At 42.8% G+C, this 27,240-nt stretch overlaps 1 protein-coding gene across 14 annotated transcripts in view; it reads right to left on the minus strand.

The window, feature by feature from the left end:
• Positions 1-27,240, minus strand: part of NFIA (nuclear factor I A) — a 360,757-nt gene that overhangs the window by 68,583 nt on the left and 264,934 nt on the right. For all 14 annotated transcript variants that reach the window (XM_069788571.1, XM_069788580.1, XM_069788575.1 and 11 more), the window contains 3 exons: positions 25,079-25,153; positions 14,921-15,038; positions 12,256-12,383 (listed from right to left, as the gene is read on the minus strand). In XM_069788571.1, coding sequence (XP_069644672.1) covers positions 12,256-12,383; positions 14,921-15,038; positions 25,079-25,153 — 321 coding nt within the window. The remainder of the gene's footprint in view (positions 1-12,255; positions 12,384-14,920; positions 15,039-25,078; positions 25,154-27,240) is intronic.

A 27,240-nucleotide genomic window follows, 5' to 3' on the forward strand; every position in this document is an offset into this window, starting at 1 on the left:
AAAAGCAAGAGAAATAGCACTGTAAAATCACAATAGCACAACAGTTCACAGGACACAGGAGAAATGTTGTTCGTAAGACTGCTTTGCCCTTTTAAAACCTGTCCACCCCAAATTATTGGGCTTCTAGATGATCATTTTTTAAGAGAGGGCAAACTATTTAATACTTACAAGTTCCCATTTGGCTAGGGATTTGCATAAGAAATACAGCTGGTTTGGGGATCTTTTAATTTTTAAAATCTCCAAATGGCCAGAATTTGGAATTCCACCTGGATAACAGGACTCTTTTCAGGAATCAATTTAATGTCAGATGTTGAATCTTTACTTTGACAGTCAAAAGCAGCTCCTTGCACATCACGTTTAGATTAGGTGTGGCCGAGCGGTTTTCACTCAAGGAATGGGAGATGTAGGTTGTAAGGACTGAAAGGGCAGAGCGAGGCAGAGGAGTCATGAAACAAGTGTGAATGACGATTACCCTTTGCTTCAAAGATGTACCTCACACCTATGATTGGCCAAGTCCAGAGGAAGAGTCAGGATGATGCTTTACTTTCATTTGCTGTTATTTTGGTTAACAGTAAAGGCAAGCCCTAAGACAGGGTTAAATCTGGACTACTTCCAAAGTGCTTTCTCCTGTTCAGAGCAAGGTAGCGCATTAGCCTGCTGCATCACAGATAATACTCCTGGAGACAAACGTGGGCTGCTGTAATAAAACGGGATGTTACACTGAGTACAAAGGAAGATAATCCATACATTTATATTTTTCAAATCTCATTGAGTATAAATCCTTACTTTAAAAAAAAAAAAAAAAGTATTTCCCGCCTATAGATGGAACCTAAGACTTTGCCTCCAGCCCTTGCTGATATAAAATAGTCCCGTTCTTTTCAAGATTACTGCTCTTGGACATGAGGATTGCAGGTACCATCTCACTTTGCTGGCTTTTGGGGGCTTGAAGATCTGCACGCAAATCGCAGCGAGGCAAATGAAGACTATGCACAAAACAGTAAAACAGCCTATAATTTTCCAGCTAATTTTAGCAACAGGATCTCTTATGTTATGCTTTTTGGTGTATATCACACTAAAAATAGCAGCAACCATTGATGTAAGGGAATAGCAAAAAGGATGATCTCACTAGGACTGCGGGCTGCGCAAGAGCGGTGTGGGCAAGCAGAACTGGAGGATGCTATGGATTACCTGCTCTCCCCTGAGCAAGATACCAGTGAACTCAGACTAGAACTGTAGCCAGTATCCGCACTAGATGAAGATACTGCTGAACTTTAAGTCTTTGTGGAGCTGGAAAATGAAAGAAAATTAATAGTACTTAAACAACATCCCTTATTTAGGCTGCAGTGTCCTTATTACAGGATAATACTCCAGTGGGGCTCGGCTGTATGGGGTAGCACTGCATTCGTGCCATATGGATTATGGGTCAAGGTTACAGACTACCCACTTTGGGTGAACAACACAGCTGCTATCACAGCACACATACATTCCTGGAGGTATAGGATGGCTCTGCAGCCACTCAGCCAAATTTTACCTGAGCTAACAGGCTGCTAGACAGATTTCTCTGCTTTCCTATGCTCACTGACTGCTGCGGTCAAAGTGTTGGGGCAGCACTTAACTTGAAAGAAAGGAACCAGGGAATGATTTATTCACTACTTCTGGCAGTAAAAAAAACCACTATGGAGCATCAAGCAAAATGATCAGGCAACGGACAAAAGAAGTGGTTCTTCCTTACACAGCACTGAGTAAAACTGGAACTCGCTGCCATGGGATGTTGTGGGGGCCAAAATAAAGAAAGGGTTAAAAACATCCGAGCACATCTCTGAAAGAATGAAGGCTGTCAAACACAAAGATGCAAGCAGAGCCTCTGGCTCATGAAACCAAGCTGTTTGCTGTCAAAATCCATGAGGCTGTACTCTGAAAAGCATCACTGGATCACTGTCCTGCTGTTGTATTCTTTCCTTAAGTGTCCACACCAGCTCTTGTCAGAGACAGCATACTGGGCTAGGTGAGCCTTCAGTCTAGCTGAGAAGAGCCATTTTTTCTTCTCTGTGGGCACATCCACAGTTTTTGTAGGCTGGAATGTGCTGTACCTGGCAGCTGAGAAACAGGAAAATGAGGTATCCAGCTCAATGAAATTAAGATCTCAGGATTCCTCCTCACTTTGTGCAGAACCAGGGGAACATCGAGAGTCAGCGTGGCAGACACAGTGTGGGAAAGGAAACAAACAAAAGTGATGTAATATGGTCTGCTTCCTGTTCCCGGTCCTGTACCATCTTCTCTCTGTCCCCTAACACCTCTCATTGCACATTTTAACTTTGGGTGAAAATGTTTCCTTTAAAATAAAGCCTGTTTTCTCCTCTAAAGCAAAGTTCAAAATGTGTGCACGGAGTACAGTAGCCGCACTGTGTGCTACGCAGTGGAGTGATGGTTGTACTGGGAATGTTAATAAACAGTGCCGAGAGCAGAACTTCTGCATAAAAAAGGGTGTATGTTACATCTCTCCCCCTCTCCCCTGTCTCATCCAATATTTACACAGCTGTGCTTTGTAAAATGTGTAGGGGAGTTTTTTATTATTATTTTTTGGTAATTTATTTACCTAAGATAGGCCAGCATCTGTTTTGCGGTGAGCTTCTTTCACAAAGTTTCACAGTTGCCTTGACTGATGCAAAAGGAGGTCATGGTCCTTACTCAGTGATCCTAAAACCATTTGTTTCAACCACGTTGCCATTCCATTTTGCTAATTTGTGTTCTGCTCTATGTTTTCGGTTTGTCTTCTATTTGGAAAAGTGCATCCCTTGGGGAACTGATCTGGCTAGGTGAGTATTTTAGTTATCTGTTTTATAAAATGCAGAAGTGCACAGGAATTTGCAATAATATGCATCGTTTACTGGCTCTCAATATGTACTGTATATTGGCTCTGAAGACTACTAATATTTTCCAGCTGCCTCCAAAAAAACAAGAGTTCAATGCAGTCTTTGCAGTGGGTCCCTTCCCATGACTGCCTGCACAGGTGATGAAGACTTTTCCTGTGTCCTGAAGAATTAATAAGCCTGAACATATCTGTACCAGCAGCATACCACAGGAGATAAAATATTGCTTCTGCTTCCCAAACACATTAGAAAAAGCAAGTCTGCTGATCTCAACTGCTAAGACAGCACATGAAAGGAATGCAGTCCATTTCCTAACCAAGATCTAATCTATAGAAGAGTTTATAGATCCAAGTCAACATCCTGAATTGGTCCCAGAAGCAAACAAGAAAACTAGTTCAACTTTTGGAAGACAGGTACAATACTTTCAATGTGTTTAATCTCATTTTGCAATTAAACAGTCCCATGCCACACTATCAGATGATCTTCAAGGATAACTGCATGTTTGACAGACTCCAAATCAGCAAGAAACGCACAGCCGTGTTCAAACAGAGGGTGCTTCTGTCCTTCGGAGCTCACCTCTGAAAAGATGTAGAACGTGTGTGCTTTCGTCCCAATACCAAGGAAGCTTACAGTTTTCACCTGGTGTCAAAAGTGAAGCACAAACCATATCACTGTCTTTGCTTTATGTGTATATGTTAAACAGAATGAGTGCAGAATACGGCTCAGCCAGCAAGGACATATGAAGAACGTTAGGTCCATGGACTACCAATACAGCACTCCCATCACAGGAATCCCATTGTCATCAGGAAGCATTGTGCCAGCCTTTGTCAGGGAATAGTTTTCCATGCACTAAATCTTTCCTATCACTCTGAAAAATTATTCAGATGATGCTAATTGTGTGTGGAGCCAGAAATAGCTCAGGTGATCTTACGGTTGTCACAGCACACAGAAGATCTGCTTTTAATTTGGTCATTAAAGTCAGTGAAAATAGTAGGTATGGGTGATGCTAGCACCAGGCCAGTTGAAAACACAGCTTTAATTTGATATCTGAAGTGAAACACTTCCTGCATTTTTTAACTCAGAACTCCTACAGCTCCATACCCATTTTTAAATGATGCATTTCCTGACATCTGGAATTAGATGCAGGAAGCAGAGCCACAACATTGACTGACCGACTTCTCCGGGACCATACTGAAGGGATGTTTTCCTCAGGGGATTACAGCAAAGCTGAGGCATGTGCTCTAACACTTGCATGGGATTATTAATTTTATTAAAAATGGAAAGTACAGTTTAGGCTGAATCTCAGGGCCAAGTTTCTTGTGTTGTCCAGTGTGTGGAAAAAAATGAGCCTTTGAGGGATGTGAAAACATGTAGGACTTTTCAGTCTGAACTGACTTTTCAATCAGTAGTTCTTTCCCCACCTCTAACTTCCTTCCATGATTTTGAGACAGTAACGCCAGCAGCATGGCATGTTGTCACAGGTCTCATGCTACTACGTGAATTGCCAAAGAAAAGCTGAGCTATTGATCCAGTGGTAATTTGCTGTCAAAATGACTGTCTGTTACAGCAAATGAGTAGTGTTAATCATCTGACTTGATGAATGCTATTGCAAAAGACTGACAATGCTCAAAGCACCATTATTGACCTGCTGCATTTTTCCCGGCTCACATTAAATTCTTGATCTCTGCTGGCCTTGACCAATTAGAGTTTAAGTTATCCATTAAGGTGTAGTTCTGGAAAAGTTCTGTTTAAAATAAACAAAAACTTATATTGGTGAGTAACTCATCAACTATGCAGCAGTCTGATTCTGATTGCCTGGCAGAGAAACACACACATTTTGTGCAGTATCTGATAAAAGATCTATAATGTGCTAACACAAACCTATCATGTAGCACCTGTGACTAACAGATTGTGATATCAAAGTCTTGATGCCTAAGTGCTCCTGTAAATGCATTAAACTTTTAGCGGCAGGAACTGTAGACTGCCAGTGACAAGGAGCTGATATGGTATTTCAGTAAAAGTTGATAAGTGTTATTGCTCTCAGAAGAAAAGAAAAATCTTATGTTCTTGAAAACCACTGGGCAGCTTGTGTTTTGATGGGATACTGTAATGCAGAGAGCAGGGATAAGGGAACACACGGACTCTATGAAAACAAAAAGACACTTAAGAAAAGCTCTACAGTAGCTGGAGTTCCTTGAAGTATGCTCCATTGTACGCTTGATTTCGGGCATGTACCTGTTCACCTGAAACCAACTTCTTAGGTGGCAGCATGCACATGGGGCCATGTTTAATTCCATGTACCAGTAATGGAAGCATGCAAGGTAGCACAGGCCCAAGCACGCTCTGCTTCTCGGCTGTGGCAGAACAAGGATGTTGGAAGACTCTGTAAGTGGGGAGAAATGTGGGAAACTGTATAAAGCCTTGGAGATGAGAAGAAGCATGGGTCTGAATGGGAATGGGGAAATGGGGTGAATGGGAGCAGGAGTCTTAGTCACAGTATACAGTCTAACAAAGCTCAGAAAAAGTTCTTCAGAGGAAATGAACAGTGGAAATTTGCATGAACCTGGGAGGCAACAGGTTCTGTCTGCCATACCGCTCATGGCATCTCTCCAGCTTAACGACACAAATTAGCCTGATGAAATTCTCTCTGCTGTAAACCAAAATGTTCCGGCCACCAGAGAAACATGATCTGTTTCTGACCTCCCATTCGAAGAGCCAAACTATGCCGTGGGCTGGAGGTTTGTCTGGTTGTGAAATGTTCCCACTGTCTTAAGATATTAAGTTCAATGGAGGAAAAAATGGCACTGGTGCCTGCTGATAGATGTGTCAAGGTATGTAATGAAGCTGCTGCACAAGGCAGGTACGATCTTAATGGCTATGTGAGTGTGCTGTCTGACTTTTCTTTGCACACTGAGAATTGGAGGGCAAGACAATGTCACATCTGGGAAATACTGCGTAAATATAATTGGCAGGGATCCTGGATGTAGATCTCCTCTGGTCTAAGGAAAAGGGAAGTTTCCTTGGTTTTGTCTTTCTTAAATGAGTCTATGAGTATCCAAACAGTTCACCTTAAGGAAATTAATGAAGACCATGAAATTCCTGTGTCCAGTTATGGTCCAGTGAAAACTGCCCACTACAGCAACTCACTGAAAAGTAGTGCCAGAGAATGATTTGATATTGAATACTCTAGGTCTGAAGTTGAATGTCTTCCCAGTAAAAAGGGATTATTTTTCTATTCCTTATTTTGTATAATACATGGTTCTCATGTTTTTCATCATATTTTCTACAGTCATTGGCAGTAATGTAGCACAACCATTGGAAATTTCTCTGAGCTCTGAGTTAGTGTGTGGCGTCAAGTCTTTTGATAAGCCCATAGACCTTTTGCCTGAGGACAGATCAGATGCACTCTGCATCACTGATGCTGGGACATACTATACATATTTTTATCTTCTAGGTAGTGCCAGGCAACAACTGTGTTTAGGGCATAAAGAATGCATAAAGAACACAATCTAGGATCTCCCTTATACCGCTTTCTCTGGCATTTCCAAGATATAATTCCAAACAGACTTTGAAAACAAACTCTTGTGGTCATCTGATCTATGCCTGAATGAGTATTTCTGATGTGCAAGGCATAAATAAAAGTTTCTCAGTAAATATGGAGAAGAAGTTTTCTTGCATGCTGAGAATCTGCCAAGAAGAAAGCCCATGCCAGATTTAAGAAAAGCGTTATTGAAACAAGAGTTTGGACCAGTTGCCTGCATGTGGTTGTTCCATAACCAGCAACGGGGAGAGACACGGTACAATTAAGTTAGGGGTCACTGTCACTGCAAGGGAAATACTCCAAATAGGAGCTGCAGCTCCTCAGCTGCATAGAAATTGCTCAGAAATCATTTTCAGACAGTCCCATAGATGGTGACATGAGAACAAGCAGCACTAGCCTGAGTGGCGTAGTGAGCAATCATGAGGCTGACTTTAATAGCATCTTTACTACCAAAGACGTGTCCAGCAGTCTAACAGGGAGCTCTCTAGCTTACTGCAGGTTCATATAATATTATCAACTTCATGAGCCCCTGGAACTGTAAATATGTCTTTCAGTCATGCAGTGAAATTGTTATTACTAATTTCTTAAGGTTTTTTGCACTGAAAGTCTCATTTGGTTCCTGGGGTTTTCAAGGTGAAGACACACAAGAGCCTAGCACAGCTTGACCAGCAGCAGAACAGCTGGGGTGGAGCTGGGGCAAGGGAAAGTGGATGACCACGGTATGAAAAGCCCCATCAGTCTCTCAGTGGAAGAAGGACCACAGAGCTCTACCTATTTTGCAAATGGCTGCAGTGCTGCAAGTTGGTCAAGACCACAACTGAAGCAGAACTAATTGTCCCTTCAGATATCTCAAGAAGTGCAAGGAGTACAAACATGTACCTTTCCTGGGATTACTGTCCTCTGGGGACCAAACTAACTTGTGGAAATACAAGTACCAGGAAGATCTAAGTAAAGAAACTAATAGGATGCTTTGAATTTGCATCTTAAACATTTTTTCCATGCCACGCTGTAGAAACACAACGGAAGTAAAATTGGCAAATACCATCCATATGCTATACTACAAAATGACTGACAGAGCACAATGTGAACATTACTCCTGGACTGAACCAAGAGAATGCATTAAAAAAATGCATAAGTGGAATACTGATATACATTAACTCAATCTTCTCTTATTATGGAATTAAAGAACTTATACCTGTAATTATGGCTTACCCCCATTACAAGCAGAGCTGCCACAGAACTGAACACGGGCCAGCTTTGTGCATAAGTTCAAAGCCAGTGTGATGTTGCCTTATTTTCTTACGATCATCATCTTTATCCTCCCTTGCCCTTCTTCTCAGTTAACAAGAGTTATGTACTGAAAGTGCTGAGATAAAGTAATGGTAAGGAGGATACTGCAAAAGGTATTTGAAAAGCAGAAGTAATTTACTACATGTCTGCTTTGTTTTACTTCCTAAGCCTTCCTGTTGTGAAAGGAAATTCATCTTTTCTGGCAGACTCCAGCCTTTTTAGGCCTGAGAGCTCCCCAGGAGCTTTCGAGTGCAGGTAAATGGATGCGAGACTCAAGGAGTACAGTACAAGGAACATGGAATTAATGTTGGTTTTTGCTTTGGCTGTCACGTCTGACGTATAAGGAGAGTGCTACATCCTTGCTTGCAGTAAGTATCTAGATGTAAAAAACACAAGGCTGAGTCCTCTGCTCATTACTATGGGTCTGAAATGCCACGAATGGAAAGGTCATGTTACTGGTGGGTGAAGCATGTAGGATCTACACCCAGCAAAGTCTCCACGTGAGACAGATGTCGGGGTGCTCCAAGCCCCAGGGCCCTGTGACGTAAAAGCGCAGAAGAAGGACTGTGGATGGACAATAGGTGCAGCCTGTATTCTGCACACAGCAGAGACCCCAAGAGTAGGCACAGGGGAAGCATCCACTGCCTAATCTAAATAGCACACAGAGTGGTTTTGTCCTCTTCTGTTCTCCTGCCAGTTTGCACATATGTTCTGAGTATACAGCCTGCCCTCCAAAGACCACTTACAGGGGCAATCACAGGGAAGCAAAGCAGGAAGAAAGTATCCAAAAAGGGAATTTGTTCAAGAGAAAAAAATGGAGACAGATGTAAAGCGACTAGTCACGGCTGGCGGTAAATAACCCTCTGCCTGGAGTGCTCTCTTTCTCTAAGAGGAGTTCACATATTCCATTTCATATTTCCTTTCTAGGAAGTAAAATCTGTGTTTTCCTGGCATTTGTTCTTTTTTTTCTTTCCCCTATATACTTTTTCCCTTCTGTACGGTCTAAAATTGTCTCTCATTTTCCCTTTCCCTTCTACGTTGTGCTCTCTTTCAAGTGCGACATTCTCCAATCTCCCTCTGATGCAGACCTAATTTCCCTGCACTGTCCCAGGCAACACCTTTTGCTACAGCCCTCTCATTAGTCTCTGTGCCACGAGCACTTCCCTCTGTCTCTACATGTGCATAAGCATACGGGTGCTTCACACCTGCTCCTGTGTTAAGAGTCCCCACTTTTTCTCATGTGCACACCTCAGAATTAAGCAAATGCAACACACACAGACAGAATATTCATCCTCTCACTCCCATAAACCTGTCAAGGCATATAGGCCAAGAAGCTATCTCTGCATAAATCTAAATCTCCTGCGAGGAAGCAATCTACTCAAAGGCAATAAAGCCAAAGGATATATTATTATCTTTGGTGTGGATCCTACTGGGCTGGGAGGTTGGCTGCTGGCTCCTCTCTGAACTTTCCTTCCCAGCCAGAACAGCCATCCCACAGACAAGTCTAAGCTTCCTTTCCTTGGTCTGATTTCCTCCTCCTGTTGTTTGGCTGGTAACCCAAAGGACAGGGTTTAATTATGGAGTTTGGAAACCTGGCTTACGCTACTCTGCCAGCACAGGATAAAACTTCAGCCTGCCTCCTGAACCAGCATCATTCTGCACCGTTGATACCTGCATTATCCCACGCAGCATAAAATGAACCACATGGAAGAAATGCCAAGTCAAACAAAAAGACGGTTTTAGTCTTTAAACTTCTACTGCGAATTTCAGTGGGAAAAAACCAAAACACTGAAGCTCAGAGATTATTGTATGTTAAAACTGTACCATCATTTTGACTGTAGACTAAATAAACAGCCAGGCCTTTCTCTGGACAGGAGAGACATCGGAAAGGATGGATCTGAAACAGGCCCAGGTTCCAGAGCTCCCCTCTCAGAAAGGAACACTGCGGCGAGCCACCGGGTAATACGGGATGTTAACATCATTTGTACAGCTTTCAGATGACCAATATATTTTCTAGGCAGATGCCCCATCGAAGACTCATAAAACATCTTACCCTTCTGGAGATAAAGCACCCACGTCAAATACAAAGGGCCAGGCGTTAATATCAGACCCACCTGTGATTTTTAAGGTAAGGCAGGGCACTGTGCACAGACCGCAGCAGGATGTGTCCCTTGGGGGGGAGCACCTTGTGCCAGTGACATACCACTGTTGCCCTGGCATGGAAGGACATGTCAGTACTGTTTTGTCCTTCACCACTGATGAGCTGTGGCTCTTCAGGTAATCTCTCTGCCAGCTGTGCTCTTGCAGTGACCCTGTTTTATAAGAAGCTGAGGCAATGAATTCAGAGGACAGGCTGCTGGAAAGCCACGGCAGAAGTATTGGGGTGGGGCTGCATAGATATAGCATAAAGATGGTTTGAAAGTGCATCCCACGCAGGCAGGATAAAGCTCTTTTTCTTCATAGCTGTGACAGTGATAGATAGCTTGGTGGATCTGAGCTATATCTAGTTGGTACCTGGCTTGAGTCCCTGATGTTGCAAGGTGATTTTCTGCCCTTTCGCAGGCAAGACTAAGCAGAATCTGGGATTTTTCTGTAGTAAGCGAGGAAGGTCATGAGGAAGGAAGAACCTTCTATTCTCTGACTTGTTCTTGCCTTTCTGAGCACCTCAGGAAGTTTGACATGGGCAGTTGCACTTCTTCATGATGGGCACCCAGTGGTGCCAAGAGTGGCGAAGGTGCTTTGGAGGTGTAAAGCTTTAGGTGTTTCTCTTGTCCAGCTCAGCGGCTCAGTGCCACCATCTAGTCAGGACTTGGATGAGACAGAGGTAATGACCACATGTGGGGGAAACCACCAAGAGTGACAGCAAAATTAATAGCCAACCTCTGGCTGTTGCACAAATGGAGAACATTTGTCATTAACAGAGTATCCCAAAGTTTGGGGGGAGTTAGCCCCCAGTCTGACAATGATGTAGAAGCAGTGATCCAGTCAGCTTTTAGCCATCTGCGTCTGCAGAGGAGGTTGTGATCTCTCCCTTTCAATGGGCGCTGAGCTTTTGTTCGTGTTTTTGCCGCTCCATGAGCAGACTAGTTTAGTACAAGGTGAAGCTCTGCCTTACATCATCTGGAGCCTGGAGCTGATGGAGGAAACAGCCCCTAGTGTCTGCTGAGCAGGACACCTCGCTGAAAACACCAGAGCCCTAGGGACGGCGGCGGCAAGGCAGTCACGGGGAGCCTGGCACTTGTCTGCCTGCAGGTCCACCCTCTCCTCCTGCCAAAGTGCCACATCTGCAGTCAATAAGGGCCCACAAGCTGGCTCCTCCTCATTAGAGGAGAGAGGGCAGCTGGCAGGGGATCCTCCAAGGGCTCCCAGGCGCAGGAATCAGTCCCCTCCCAGTCTGGAATAGCCCAAATTTGGTGACTTTCTGGGCATGCTGTAAAGGACAGCTGTTTGACAGGGTCTCCAGAGAAAGCTATGGGTATGTTTCCTACATGATGAAGGATATAGGTGGCTGGCTAAGTGCCCACAGAACTGATTTTAATGCTGTTCAGGTTGAATTTACTTTTCTGTGCTGTATAGTTCATTATACACAGTGCCCTGGACAAGCATGTGTTGTTTCAAAACAAACCCAAACCATACTATTTTAAATCCAAACAAACAAGAAAGAAAAAAAATAGGTATTGCGAAAGATCCTTTGGGCTTTTTAGAGGGCCTTCTCAGACACTGGGAGGCTGGAGATGAAAGTACTGCTTGCCTTCGTCTAACAAATAAGACTTCTGTTATTTTTATTGGCGATAAATATTTGATTATTTAGCTGTAAGCAAAACTGAGGCATTAACTTTACCTATGCATGTAGCACTGACCCAGAAAAATATTTCCAATAGAATTAAGCACCCAGATGATCTCAAGATAAGTGATCAATGGACAGTTAAGTATGTAACATAACATAACCCAAAAGATGATCAACAAGAAAGATCACACACTGAGAAGAGGCAGAAGAGCTGCTTCCTAAACCTTACAAAGTGTAACGCCCAGTAATATCTATTTTGATATGAAGCCTCCAATCACACTTCATATTATTACAGATTAATGAAACAACTCCTTCTGTAAGTCTCTTAAAAGTCATTACTAAGTGAACTCAAGTGTTGTATAATGCTTGAAAAGTCCTTCTACCTTATATAAGTTTAGGGATGTTTATTTAAACAGTACAACTGTAGGGCACAGCCCAGACAGGTACTGCTTTTTGCTAAGCGATTGTCACCGCTTTACCAGAATTGAATCTGGACATTTTGACAGAAAAAGACCGCCTATCTTTTGCTGCATTATTTAAATACTTCAGATATTTGGCCAAAATACAGAAGTGACACACTACAGAAACATTCACAGCTGCAGGAGCAATAAAACCTCTACAATATTTTCATTAGACTGACCTTTTCTAAGAAGAAGTTACAAGATGTTTAGAATTGATCACCTTCCTATACAGCATTCAGTGTATTCTGATAACAAAGCAGAGCAACTGGAGATGATGTTCTTGGGCTCCTGAAAGCCATGGCTTACCTGGCTCCACTTCATGCCATCCACTTGACTGGCTGCCACTTCCTGGAGAGCGCCCTTGGCTTGTATAAAACGGCTCCTCACCAGGACTGTCCATCTCATCCTCCACAGACTTGAGACGTTTTGTAGAGCTGAGAAAGTAAAAACACATAATAAATACTATATGCATGCAAAGGAACAAAGGCACTTCTGTTGGGACATATCTTGCTAGCCCTGCTTGAGACTAACTTGGCTATGGAAACTATAACAGATTTGGGCTCTGAGAAGGGGAAGGTATAAGAAGTCCTGCACAGCCATCCTGTGTGCCCAACCTCTCAACATCCACTTTTTGTTTCTGATTTGCTTCGTTGCCAATGACTAAGCTTCAGTGAGATGATACAAACCAACCTCTCACAGAGTCCAGACTGAAGCCCTAAACACATATTGGTTTAACTAGAAGGCAGTTTAACATTTAGGCTTTCATAGATCAAAAAGTAGGACATTTTTCAAAGCACATAGAGGTCAATAAAAAGACAAGAATTTAATTTGTATTTCATGATTTTTGCAATTTGAATGAATATGGTAATGACACACAAGACTTATTTTAACTGTCAGATTTTTCCACATCTTATTCTGGAAGACAAATTGTTTATCAGTTCAAACTTATATTTTCAATCTTTTAACCGTAGCCATTAAATTAACCCAGAATGCAGTCCCATAAGAAGAAGCGTAGACAAGTGAATGATGGAAGAATCCATTCTTGGTTCAGATGTTCACGTTATCCTACAAGTATAAGCATTTTACTCTGCAACTGTGTGCCACCAAGCATAAAAAGCCCCCAACAGGTATCTCTGTCCAGTGCCAGTACTAAAGGAGTCCCTTGTAATATATCACACCTCCCTCACCAAAGGCTCAGGAGACAGAAGAGCCCTTTCAGTGGTCTCTGGTGGCCACTGACTCAGACTCTGGTAGTTCTGCAGGGAGAGGATCCCAAAGCCAAAGACGCTCAGCTTGGCTCTGTTTTCTATAATGAGTTGTACAGACTGCGTGGGGACATTACCGAGAATTTAACTTCTAAGTACTTTTCCAAGGCTGGGTCAGCTCACTTTTTTCACCAAATCTGTATTCTATTAAGACTTAAGGCATTCAAGAACAGGCTCTGCTGTGTAGGGGGAACATATTTAACAGACATAAAATATTCCACTGCAATTTCTATTGGTTTAAAACTTGCAGCCTCTCCACAGCTCCCCACCCGAAGCTCTGCACAGGTAGGAGCTGGCGGGTATGCAAAATCAGTTTGTGAGAAACAGGAAGAATAAGTCTTGCGGTATGCGTGGAATGCAGGTTTGGCCATTCCTTAATTTAGAGAATTGTTATGTGTCAATAGGGGAAATTGTGTGCATACAATATAATTACCGCCTGATAATTCTGCTGAGTCTGTGTATTTAAGGAATATTTTTTTTTCTGACTGGGAACAGCCTAATGAGAGGAAAACAAACATATTACCAAGTTATTAACTACCCATGCTGTTTATAATTAGCTCCTTATCAGTGGTAGCTATTTGCAGAAGAATGGGAGAGCAACAACTGAGCTCTCAAGTAACATTAATAACCTCACTTTTTTGCTTCTGGAGTCACAAGTAAATTCTACCTGAGAATGGTGCTAATGATGAGCACTGTAGGGTATGCAGTTTACACGCAAAAAAGAAAGAGCACAAAGTTTTTAATTGATGTGTAATGGGAATTGTAGTCACTGAGCTTCATAATGTGCACACTAAGTGCAAGATGTAGAATGTTCTTCCAATCACTGCAAACTGTAAGAAGTTATTGCTAAGAGCCTCTCTAAAGATTTGTTTTTTAAATAAAAACAACAGCTATATTCAAACTATAGAGACTTTTTACATGTGTACTTGCTTACTGCAAAGCTGGTGGCACGGCAGACTGAGATAAAAACGTAAAAGAAACTTGGACTGAAGTTAGACTTTCTTGTCATGTCTTTGAAATAAGTGATCTATTTTGGCTGCAGGGGGAAAAAAAAATCAATCTGGTTCCTTAATAGTGTTCAAGGCTAGTAGAGTGACTGGGCTTGTTTATAAATCTAATCTCATGGATGGTTAAAGTGAAAGGTAAAAAATAAAAAATATCCGTGTTTGATAGTTGGCATCTAAGCCAAAATCAAAATCAGACTGGGTAGTCATCTGCATTAATAATTCAGTTTTCCAAAGGATGAGTCGCAAATATCTAAATGCTATATGAAAACTAGAATGTATTCGAGGACAAGGTCCTAAACCTATGTTAGTCTCACAGATAACAATTTTTATGATACAGAATGCATACAAGTCTATCTTAAGACTTTCCTGCTAGGACAAAGTGGCACATCTCAATATGCTCCAAATTCTCCTCTGCCACAAGTGAAACTCCAACAATTCCAGTGGAACTTCTCCTGATACACTGAGATACAAGCCAGAAGTTACACAAGTCAATGCAGCATTTTTTCTTCAAAGCTTGTACATATAAAAAGAACTTTAACAGCAATCCAGTTGAACATTCAGCTCTGTGAATCTGAAACAGCTCCACACCTTGAGGCCCCCAAACAGCTTGTCAAAGAATTTAATGGTTACTTTTCCAGATGAGTAATGATGCTGGCCTGGGTTTCCAAGTAACCTGGTACTAGGCAGAGATTAAATTACCTGGTAGAGGATGTGCTAGGTAAAGACCTCCTCATTGCTCCTGGGCTCATGCTGTAGTATGAAGAACTTTCCAAATCTGAGAGGGAGAAATTAGGGCCTGTTCCTGCAGCTATCGGTGCTAGGGAAACAAAAGAGATTGCAGTCAGTAAGTCATGTGAATAAAGCATGAATTGCACTTCAAAATCACTTTCTTCTTCCTCATGAGTGTGTTTAGTTTCATGATGAGAACAGGTGGGACATGGAAATTAGGAAACGCTAACGGTAACTGGCATTGCAATCAAGAAGATACAAATTTTATCAAGAATACAGTGTTCCATGACATAGACTTTTTCTTACATTCCTCCAAAGGTATTCTTTTTAAAAAAAAAAAAAAAAATTACAGCAAGACTTCCTTTAAGCCCTGCTTTTCTATTAATATAATTCTAACATTTAATGAAACTTGTTGCTTTTGCTTTTAGGACAACGTTGCATCTATTGGCATAGTTACAAATAGGCTGCATCATCCCGGTAGTGTGCTTGGCATAATCTATAAGCAGTATAGGCAGGGAAATACACACCTCAGGACCTTTGGTATATACATGATGTACATCCACAAGCACAGAGGTTACAAATGCTCCTTGGAGAAAGCACAGAAGCAGATGAGAAACCTGAGTTCTTTTCTGCCTGCGAACATCTGAGTTTTCCTCTGGCCTCTCCTCCAGCTAACTCAGAGCTAGAGACATATGACTCTCCAAAACTTCTATCCAGCAGTTAGCTTCCACTGTTCACCTCTCATTACCTTACCCAGCACCTAAGTTTTATTGTAAGGGAGATAAATACCTTTAATTTTCCTGTCCTAGAGCCTTTGTTTTACATTAAAACATTATGAATTCCTATACACCCTGAAGTTTGCAGGCACAAGCCTATGAACTCCATGTGCCATATTCTTCTCAGAACAGAAAAGCAACAGAGCAGTTAGTTTAATGTTAAAGTCAACCGATAATGCATTTCACAAAAAAACCCACTATACGGCAAATGGTACCATATCCACTGTTGCTGTTCCAGTGCTATTTACAGGACAATACAACTTTGGGAGCTGACAATTACAGATCATGATTTTCTCTCACATTTCAGAGACATCTGAAAAAGGCCGTACTGCACAATAAAATGCACAAGCTTGGCCTGGAACGTATTGTCTGAGAGCCCTGATTCAGAGCAACAAAGACGAAGCAGTCTCAATGCCACACAAGGATGCTGAGCCAAGTTTAATCTTTGGTCTGAGAATCTGGCCCATTTTCAAACATGAAAAAATCTTTCACTCCGACGGGGCAGGAGTGAGGAAATGAAGACAGGATAGCTCCTATCACCCAGCTAACATGTCTGGGCTGAAACACAGGCTTCTGGGAGTGCTGCCATTGACTGTAATGGGGCCAGTATTTCACCCCAAGTCTTAAGGAGCTCACAATGTCAGATTTGACAGAGGAATAATGTAACTTTGCAGCTGCCTCATCATCCCCACAAGACAATTAGTTGTTGCTTGGCAAGGATCTTTTAAGAACGTCATTGAGATGGAAAGGGAACAGCCTGGATAGCGACGGACTTTTAAAAGCATGGGACGGAAAATACACAACACCATTAAAACTTGAGAAAATCTGGAATGATCATTGAAAGGAATGAAGTTGGGAAGTAATTTATGACGAGAACACTCAAATCCTTTGTTATCTTTTCTTAACTATCATATGCTTCCTGCACACTGGTATATAAGAGGGTGTGTTAACAGAGAGAAAGAAAAATTAAGCATAGTAAAATTAACTTGTTTTATCAATTCGTGCTTTCTGCAACAGTTTCCTGACAGCAGCTACAAGAGGCTGTAAAACTGATGAATTTGCATGGAAAAAGAAACCGGTGTAAGTAATTTGTGTAAAAGGTAACACGGACATGGACTGCTATAATTCAGACACCCTGCAGATAGCAGACTGCTGCAGCGTGAGCAGTTATGGGTTAGAAAAATGACCACACTGCAGTCAGTCTGACTTGAATGGAAATCAATCATAAAGGTACTCTCTGCAGCATCTACTCCACAGTTTTCAGCAACTTCCTTGCCAAACAGATTTGTGCTCTGTAAACCCTTTGCTGATCAATTCCTCTGCACCCTCTACCTCCCAAAGCCTAACTTACAGTTTAAGCATACTATTTTCCAAACAGGAACATAAAAAGGCAAGCACTAAATTAAAGCACAGTTTCTTTCTGAGGCACTGTGAATTTCCTAGGCATTGCAAGATTTATGAAACAGTTTTATTCCAAACAGATATGGAAGAAAAGCTGGTATGTGGATAACGCTTCTCTTCTTTCTCTCACCCCCCCCTCTGTTTATCACTCTCTCCCCAAATCCTGGACATTCCTGTTCCAACCCTTGGATTGGCCCTATAGGAAAATGAAATGTATCTCCAGAGCAGGGATGAGGTAGGAACAACATATTGCTAACGCTGTGTAAACTCAGCACAAAGTAGAAAGGGCTAATCACACAGTAATTTCCACCATAGCAAATGTGAAGGATGCTTTGTTTGTCACAGGCCAAACCACCTTGCCACACTCAAGAGCCTGTTTGCAACCCGAGGGTTAAAGAACAAAACTCACCTCTAATAGACACTAACAGATCTAAGCAGCAGAGGTTAAAGTGCCTGGCTGGCCTATGGTGGCGAGTACCTGACACAGGAGCCACGATCCTGCCCCAACCAGCTCAAGGTCTCTGGCCCTAGAAGTGCTGTGGCAAACGTTGCACAGGGCTAAGCTGTTCTGAAATCCCTTCTCCTGCCTGCCTGACAGGCACGTATTTGGTGCCTGTCTTTCAGCAAAGGGTATTTGTACCTTTGCTTGCAGTTACCCCATTTACTATCATAAACCACAGCAATGTGCCGACGTGCAGAGCCCACACTGAGACTCTCAGGAAGAGGTTAATGTTTTTCATCCGCATGGCAGAAGGTCGCTTCCTCTTCCCGGCTGGAATTTGGTTGAAGCCCTGTGTGCTTTCTGTCTCTGCTTCAGCCTCAGCGGAGCTGAGCCAAAGCTTACACCTCCTGCGATGGGCTTCGTCTGCGGGAAGCTCGCTGCCCCACATCCGCCTCCTCTAGTCACCCTTGCGTTTTGCAGTGCAACATGCCACGAGAGTGGGCACAGCGCAGCTAGCCCAGCCAGGAGGCATCCAAGACCACTCCAAATGGCTTTTCATGCTGCCTTTGTGGACTGTCCGCCTTGCATGGGCCCAGAAAGCTGATGGGAAGGGAACACTTGCATTTATTTGCAGGATTCCCTGCAAAGGCTGCAGCTCTGAAAAGTAAGCAAAGGGATCAAAGTGGTGCAAACTGTGCCCAAGCTCTATCTAAATTAAACCTCTTCATTGTGGCATCTGACAATCCACCATGCAACCTCCCTAAACCCCTGTTCCTATGCCCCGGGAACACGCTCTGTCCCCGCATGAAGCAGCAGCATGGTTGGGCAGTTCCACTCCAGCACAGCCAGCTGTTACACGCTGCAGCCTGCAGAAACTCCAGGCAACGACATTAAAAACATGCCATTTCCCCCCTAAGAAATGCTCTGCAGCAAAAAGTGACCTTCTGATAGCTCAGGAACGTCTCCCAAACAGGAAAGGATGTCAGAAATTGCAGTTGTGAGTCAAAACAATAGTCTCCACCTACGTGCTGGCATCAAGATGTCATCTGGCCCAGGGCTCCGACCTGGCAGGGGGTGAGGAGGAAGGACCCCTCTTCCCCTAACACCCAGCCTGCTAATGTGCGCAGGCTTTCTAAGCAAACAGATGCCGCCCTCAGCTCCCATTCCAGCTGCTGGCATCACAAAAAAACCCCCTGTGCAGATGAGACACGTCCTGCTTGCTCTGAGGGGCAGGAGGAGCTAGTTTGCCCAAGAGGAGGAGGAGGAGGATGGTGGGTGCCTCTGCCTGAGCACCAGCCCTGTGCTACTCCCGGGGACATGGGGCAGCATCGCCCCTGCTGCCAGCCTGCTCCCTCCGCTGCCAGCTTGTTAGCTCAGATCTTCACCCGAAATGTCAAGAAAAATAACAGAGAAATTAACGAAAAGCCCTCTGACTTAACCCAATTGGAATATTTATTTTGAAAAATTTATTGAATTACAGAACAGGAAACCCACTAAATAAAACCAGCCAGGCTGGCATTTGTCTTCCTTGGAATACAGCACTCTCTTTTAGTCATGTTAATATTTAGTTTCTCTTTTTTCCATTTTTATGTATTTATTTTTACAAAGGGGCTGGGATGTGACTAAGATCATTACATGTGTAACACTGCAGCAAAGTGATAATGTGTTTAAGGTTAAATGGGAGAAACATGACATTTGACTAATAAACTTTTTCCTGAGTTGTGACTCCATAAACAAAGGGAAACACACTGCGCTGCTGCTGCCGAGAGGAAAGGGGAGCTGGGTGGTTTTTTTTTTGCAAGGCCTTTGTTTTCTACACACTGTATCGTTAGATTCAAAGAGGTTTTGCCGAATACAACAGATATGAAATGTGTGATGTTCATTTTAAAATTACAAGTACAGCCTGCTATTGACCATCTAATTATGTTGAGTTCCATTTATAAACATAGCTAACCACTAAGTTTATAGAGACTTTTTGTGCTGCTTTAATAGGATATTGATCGAGAGCAAGGTTTGAGTGGACTGCCATTGAATTGTGTAATGGCATACAAAAGGCAAGGTCACGGCAACTGTTCACTCTATGCCTGCAGTCTATTTTTTATTATAATCTTTTTTTCTTCCTCTCATACCCAAGCCCACACAGTGTGTTTTGGATAGCAGTGCTTTGCTAAGGAATATAGAGTATCTTTTTAAATGTTAATTTTCATGCTGCTGACTTTAACTACCTTCACTACTGTAATGCTTAGTATAGCAGAAAACATACAGGCTGCTGTTTAGAGAGAGCTGTTTTATTATACCGTGGCTTTCACACACGTGCTCTGCGTGGAGGAGAGCCTCTTCTCCCCTCCTGGGCTACAAGAAGGCAGCAGCATCCTCCCTGCCCCTTGCAGCCACTTGCCTGGCCCAGACCCACGACAACGAGCCGGGCCACCCCACACCTTGCCATAGGCGTCCAGTACACGCTGGGCTTCGTAGGACTTTCCCTGCCGTTTGTTTCAGCTGTAGCTGGCCAGTGGATGAAAGGCACGAGGAAGCTGCATTTCCTCTGTCACATCCATGCTCCATGCCTGGAGCAGCGGCAATTACTTTCATTTCTAGCACTTGTCCGCCTGCCTCATGGCAAGGACGGTTTCAGCTCCTGCCTCCATTGCTAAAGGTGCCGCTAACCAAGTCTAGCACCCGCTGCATCCAGCAGCCTCGGTGTTGCAGGATCCTGAGCTTTCCAAAATGCCTTGGCCACAAAAGCACCTCTTACCTGTGGAATTAGTGTAACTGTTTCAGGGATAATTAGCTGGACTGTTTCTGTGTTTATACAGGAGCACTATGCAACTGTATGTATGCTTGTGTGCTTGTGGTTTCACTGGCTCATTAGAAGGATTAAAAGTCACCCCACTTGCTCTGTACAGCTCCTTACTCCACACAGCTAACATCTTAAAACTCAAAGCGTGGCATTTTCAGTCCAGGGCGCAGTCAGAATTCCCTTGTTTATCAGCATGAAGAATGATGTCATTTTGACAAATAACACAGCACAAAACAAATATGTTTGATTTGGCTCTAGCGAATGTTCATAAATCCTACATCTTTCTTCACATCCTGGGCAGTGCAGTTTATCTGGCTGCTTGAAGGACCTCCAGGGGAGGAGATCTTCCCAGCAGCTCTCTGCACAAGAGCACATGGTGCAGACTCAAAGCCAAGAGGGGAACAGCGTTCCCCATGCCTTTCTCCCTGCTCTAGCCTGCCACGGCCTCCCAGCCTCTGCCAAGTGAACGGGACTGTACACTTGGCTGTGGCTTGGCACCACAGCCACCCCTCTGCCGGCACCTTTTGCAGAGGGTATTCTCCAGTGCCCTGCAGATAGCTGCACACAGTGAGTGGAATATTTTCCTAACAAGGGTAGAGAGGGAGAAAGTTTTGCTTGGCCAACGGCTGGCTGTCAGTTCACAAAACCCGTACATCCCCAACGCTTCTGCTTTTGAGCCTTTTGTTGTCAGCCCAAACCTCTCTAGGGATGGAAGAATGAAGTCTCTGTTATCTGAAGGGGTCTCCCCAGTATCTGGGGTGACAGACAACACGTAGAAAGGAGCTCACACCCTTTGCCTGCTAATAATGTAGGAAAACTGACAGCATGGTCTGCAACATTCACATCAGATGGGGTGGAGAGGGGTCTATCTGTTTTTCAGATGAACATTTATGATCTGCTTTCTCTATTTTACTAGGCTCTGCAAGATTCAGTAGCTCGGTAGCATTTCAAAAGAAGATCTGCATCTATAGTACTGAAGAAAGCAAGTTTCTATTACCAAAACAGTCTAGACTTGTTCAATAGCTCACAGAAACTGTGATGATCAGCACTGATAGGTAAGATAGATAATGGTTAACAGCTGACCTTTCATTTGATTAATTCATGCCCCAAATTTGCATGACGGAGACAACTGCCTATTACTTGAGATTCCTTGTCATGTGGACCTCTGGGAACTTTACTAAATAAACCTGGCACATAATTGCTACCAACAATATTTTGTAAGATTAATTTTAGATAACAGCAGCCACAGGCCAGTTAAAACTGTGGGAAATCACTTATTTCTATCATCATTTTATCAAAAGCAAGCAAGGAAAGAAAAATGACAATGGGCATACACAAAGATAACCTCTTTGTAAAGCAAACACAGACCACTCTCAGGAAGAGAGCAGACACTAACCATGAGGGCCCACTATGGACAGGCAGGCTTGTTCCTTCCCTAGCCATGGTGGCTTCTGAAGGAGCAATGACTTTTTAGAAAGTAAAAACAGGAGAATGGAGTGAGGACATTTTGATTATTCAAGCTACAGACTGTTAATAACTGCCACTGAGTCTGGATGATGGCTGGTCATAAGCTGAGCTCCCCAGCATGAAAATAACTCACGGACTGGTCTCAAATCAAGACACAGGAACCTGTAGACAACCCAGCAAGGGTTATATTGAAAAGCACACTCTTTAAAAGATCTTGCCTGCCAATTAGGCAAATATGCAGCAATTACTTTGTTGCTCTATTATGTTAAATAATTCTTTGAATATGAGCATGCGAATTCATACTGACTTCACCGGGAATTTGATGCTAGACTCTACACTAAACATATCCTACTGGGTAGCCACGGCATGTCAGGCTGTGGGCTTCTCAGACCTCATAAAGTAAACAAGGTTACGGCTGGTCAGTACATGTCTGGGGCATCTCCAAGGAAAATCCAGGGTGCTATCAAAAGCAGCGTAGCTAAATCAGTTGCTGGCACTCTTCCCTCTGAGTCAGTTCTGAAGTGATATCCCGATAGGCTTTGGGGACACTATTTTTGGTAGAGGTGCTGGCTTGTAGACAGGATATAAAACTGAGGTCTTGACCTCCCAGGATTATTAAAGAGCCCATGAAAAAGAGTGCATACTCCTGTGTCTGGAACAGATAAAAGCTGAATCTTTTTATTTTGCCCACCAACACGTTCTTTCTTATTTCCGATAGAGTTCATGCCTGTCCTGCTCTTCCTGCGTGCAGGTGCCCCTTCCTTGGAGGAGGTGCACTTCAATGGCAAGCAGAGGGAACATCTCAGACACACTACATAGTTTGCAAAACATGCTGAATGCTAGGCTTTCTGATACACAATGTTTTAGTTTAGTTACAATAAAATATCATGGAAAATTAATAAGCATGAAACATGATGCTCGTGAGGTCAATGCCAAACTCTCAGGGAGGCTGGGACTGGGGCTGGCTGTGAAGGCTCAAGCCCTGAACGGGGGCAGTTTTCTAGCAGCCCTGTCCTGTGCGCACATGAAGCACGGCTGACAGAGTCCAGAGGCAGTTCTGCTGTGTAGGGCTCCTACAGCGAAGATAAGATTGTGGTGAAGTGGGATGCCTTGCAGAGGGGGAGGGTGAATCCTTTGGGCTTCAAAAGCCTTACGCTGTCACACTGAAATAAAGTGACATAACACGGAGACATTCAAAGACTGGTGATAACTTGGTTTTGTCCACCATGGCTGCAGGTACCAGCAAGTTAGTGTACACAGTACAGTGAGTTAGATGTCAAAGTCCCTATTTAAGCACTTCAGTAAGTGAACTGATTTGCAAATGTGCTGAGCACTCAGCAGCTACTCTTGACTTCTAAGTCCTCTTAACTTTGTCCTTTTCACAAAATTCCCACCAGTTGTCAGGGAAGAAAACTCAGGAGAAATGTCTGCCTCAAACTTTTTCTCTCTGTCTCTCCCTCCAGCACATATAACTCTGGCAGTCATGTATCTCCCACTTGTCATGCTTTCCTTGTAGCATCCTATTTTTGAATATAAAGCCAATTTACTAGCTAGTGCAAGTCTTTCCAAAAGAGGAAATAAACCAGGAAAATCCTTACAGAAACTCTGTGTTCTGACTCAAACCCACAGATTCTCTGCTAGGTTTGTGCCAGTTAGATTCCAGCCCCGGAAGGACTTAAACTACATGCTCAGAGCCAGTACACAAACAAATATTCCTGCCGTCTAGGAGGAGAACCATTTTTATCACTGTCTGTGCTAGAGAGATTGGTTACAAACCCTAAGGTTTTAAAGAGGAACCTAGTTGCGTAGTTGAGTGGTTCACCTGGAGCAGTGGCAATTGGTGACAATGTGATGTTACTGCACAACTCTACACCAGCTGCAGAAAAGATCCCCAAAGGACTGGTACCTATGGCCCTGGCTTACCAGCAGTCTCTCTGCAAGAAACTGTCCATACTCTCTCCTTGGACTATCTGGATTATGTCATAGCAAAATACAATCAATGCACCTTTGATCAATGGAACAGGGTGGTGACAGGTACTCTTAATTCAGAGTTGTTAGTGAGTATTGACAAGCCTGTAATGATCATGCTGCAGTGTGTCATTCATGCTGGGGGCATTAGCATTCTTTAAAGGTCAAAAACCAAATCCCTCTAGAAGACAGAATTCCATACAGTTAATGGAAAATGCAGGCCTTGCGAAGTCAAGATGTATGCCTCTGCACAAGTCTTGGAGCGAGTCCAGAGGAGGGCCACAAAGATGATCAGGGGGCTGGAGCACCTCTCCTATGAAGACAGGCTGAGAGGAGAGTTGGGATTGTTCAGCCTGGAGAAGAGAAGGTTCTGGGAAGACCTTAGGGCAACCTTCCACTACCTAAAGGGGGCCTACAAGAAAGCTAGAGAGGGACTTTTTACAAGGGCATGTAGTGATAGGACAAGGGGTAATGGCTTTAAACTGAGAGAGGTTAGATTTAAATTAGATATAAAGAAGAAGTTCTTCACTGTGAGGGTGGTGAGGCACTGGAACAGGTTGCCCAGAGAGGCTGCGGATGCCCCATCCCTGGAAGTGTTCAAGGCCAGGTTGGATGGGGCTTTGAGCAACCTGGTCTAGCAGAAAGTGTCCCTGCCCATGGCAGGGGGGTTGGAACTAGACGATCTTTAAGGTCCCTTCCAACCCAAACCATTTTATGATTCTATGATTCTATGAACTGAGGTTATCAGAGCCGAAGTTGGTACAGTTGTTGGCATTATTAATCAGTTCATCAATTTGCAGGTGTAGAAACACATGTACGCATGCCATGGATGAACACTGCAATTCTTACATAAAAGTGGCGTAAGAAAATTTCCAGGTTTATGTGCACAGATCATGTCATTTCCAGAGGTATGGTTAAAGTACAGTCCTTGGATCCTGCAAGGGATCCACTGGATAAGCTGACCTCTGTAGGCTTTTATCTGCACTCTGATACAGAGTCTGCCCACTTTCAGCTGGGTACCAGACAAGCTTATCAACTTGCACATGCAAGTTTGCAGATTAAGATTTTTTCATTTACTTTAAAAAATTATGCTATTTTATTTTCCGATGTTAAAAGATGTGGCACACAAACACTGCCCACTGATGAGAAGTGGGGAGAAGAGACTCTCAATTTTCAAGACACTGTTTCTGAATTGGGGAAGGGGCACGATAAGAATCAAAGAAAAAAACTGGGATTGCAGAAACCACATAAACCGGCCACAAAATGGTACTTACTTTGTGAGACTCTTACTAGCTCAGTCACACTGAAAACACCTGATGTGACAAAACTGTCCTGGAAGCCCAAATGTCCTACAAAACAAACAGAGTGAGAGAACTGCGATTAGCTTTAAGCATTTAATGACAGTATTCTCAAGTACTTTACTTTCATTTAGACTTAAAATGTGACATCTAATTTCCCACTTAGCAGTAATTATTGTTTATGTAGGTGGGTAACTAGTCATACAGCTATGTAGGCTGCTTTGTGGTTTCTATCTAGAGGTTAGGAAAGCTAACATGACACATCAGCAGGGAGATTTTTACATGTTAAAGCATCTCAACAGGAAATCTGAAACAAAAGAGGACTATTTTAATAAACGGTTACCTTGGATGACCCCTAATGACTTCACAATTGAAATGAAAATACTGTACCTAGGAAACAGACAGGACAGCTAAGTTCCATAATCGTTTTAAACATTATTCTCTAAAGAAACATCTGATCAGGATTATCTACCCATTCATTCAAACAAAACAAGATTTAAAGATGTACTCTTCATTTTTCTAAGGTTACATTAGGGAAATCTTAAAATAGCAGCTGGTTAAAAAAAATTAAATGAATGTCTTTCCCACAAAAAAAAAAAAAGAATTCTAACATTTAAAACTAGCTTTTGAAAAGAAAAATAAATTTCTGCATAAGAAAAGTATTAACTTTGAGCTTTGGACTGTCTTTAGGAACCAAGGCATACGCTTCCACGCTGGCCTCCCTTGTGCAAGGAATGCCTCTACACTTGGTATCAAAATGTTATTGCACTTTACATAACAGTATTTTCCTTCTTCTCTGAAAACATGCCTACCACCAAATGTTCATTTAATTTTCACGGGTATGATCAATTACAAAAGGAGCAGCTTTCGGGCTGCAACCCAGTGTAAGTGTGTGGAGTGGGATACAGCAGTTCACGCGGGACATAACTGGACTTCAATTAGAGGTCTGCAGTTAGTCGGCCAGACTGACATCCTGCTTTTGAAATCAGGGTCAAAGGAGAAATCTCAGGATAAAGAGATTATTAAAAGAACTGTAAAGTCCTACTTGTCCACAGGATAAGTGGCATACCTTTTTAGGTTGTCCTACTTAGAGTCACTGATTCCAACGCACGCACACGTATATTATTGAATGTTTTGCAGGGGCACCATCTGCTCCGTTGTTAATTGTTTGTCAGATTCAGTACAATTTCCCTACGTTCGGTATATGGCACTGTACCCCACACTCATCCCGGCAGTACCTGTGCACCTTCCTCTAATGACCAGAGCAATAGGACTAATGCAAGCTGCATATTTGTTCTCCTGGCTTTCTTTTGGGGTTGTTATAAAAACCCCAACATATCCCATGGCCATTTCCACCTGCAGAATGGGAAGTAAAAGAAATACATCTTGTGTGCAGGACTACAGAGGGTGACATGTCAGGGAAGGTGTCAGGGAAAGGTTTGGGAGAGATCTGGAGGGAGGTCAGCCATTCATCTCCAGCCAAGATCTCAGCGAATTCTGCTCCTGCACAGAAGAACTTCCCTGCTTCTGTGAGGCTCCTACAATGCCAGATGAACGCAGTTGCTAAGCTAACAGACTTGAGACAAGTTTCTACATCAGGCATGTTTTTATACTTCAGCAATAATGATGAGTTTTCAAACTGTGTATATGTATATCTTTGGGCATCCTTGTGTATGTGTGTATACATATGTATTATGTACACAAACATATAAATATACACAAATCTGTCATACTCCAGCTGTAGATAAATGTACTATAAAATATTGAAATTGATGCTGAAATTCAACACAAACAAATTCCTCAATCTGCAAACAAGGTTTTTATTTACATCAAGAGAATAAATTTTTCTCTACTTCAAATGAAAAAATGTTCTTACAAGCTTTTATTTTTCCTTATTTTCAACTTAGAAATAGCTCTCAGATAATTGTAAATGCTTTTGCCTGATCTGCTTTGTATTTTACCATAATAAAGGTGATGACTACATCATTCTGCTTTTTAGAAATGGTTGCTGGCCATACACAACGTTTGTTCATTGACAATTTCCCAAGTATTTTTAATATGAAGATCTACTTTTCATATGCTGCAGCAGACCTGCCTATTGAATTAAATGATCTGTGAATTAAAAATAATTCTCTCAG

Source organism: Haliaeetus albicilla, chromosome 8, assembly GCF_947461875.1.
Source record: "Haliaeetus albicilla chromosome 8, bHalAlb1.1, whole genome shotgun sequence".
In the NCBI taxonomy this organism is placed as follows: domain Eukaryota; kingdom Metazoa; phylum Chordata; class Aves; order Accipitriformes; family Accipitridae; genus Haliaeetus; species Haliaeetus albicilla.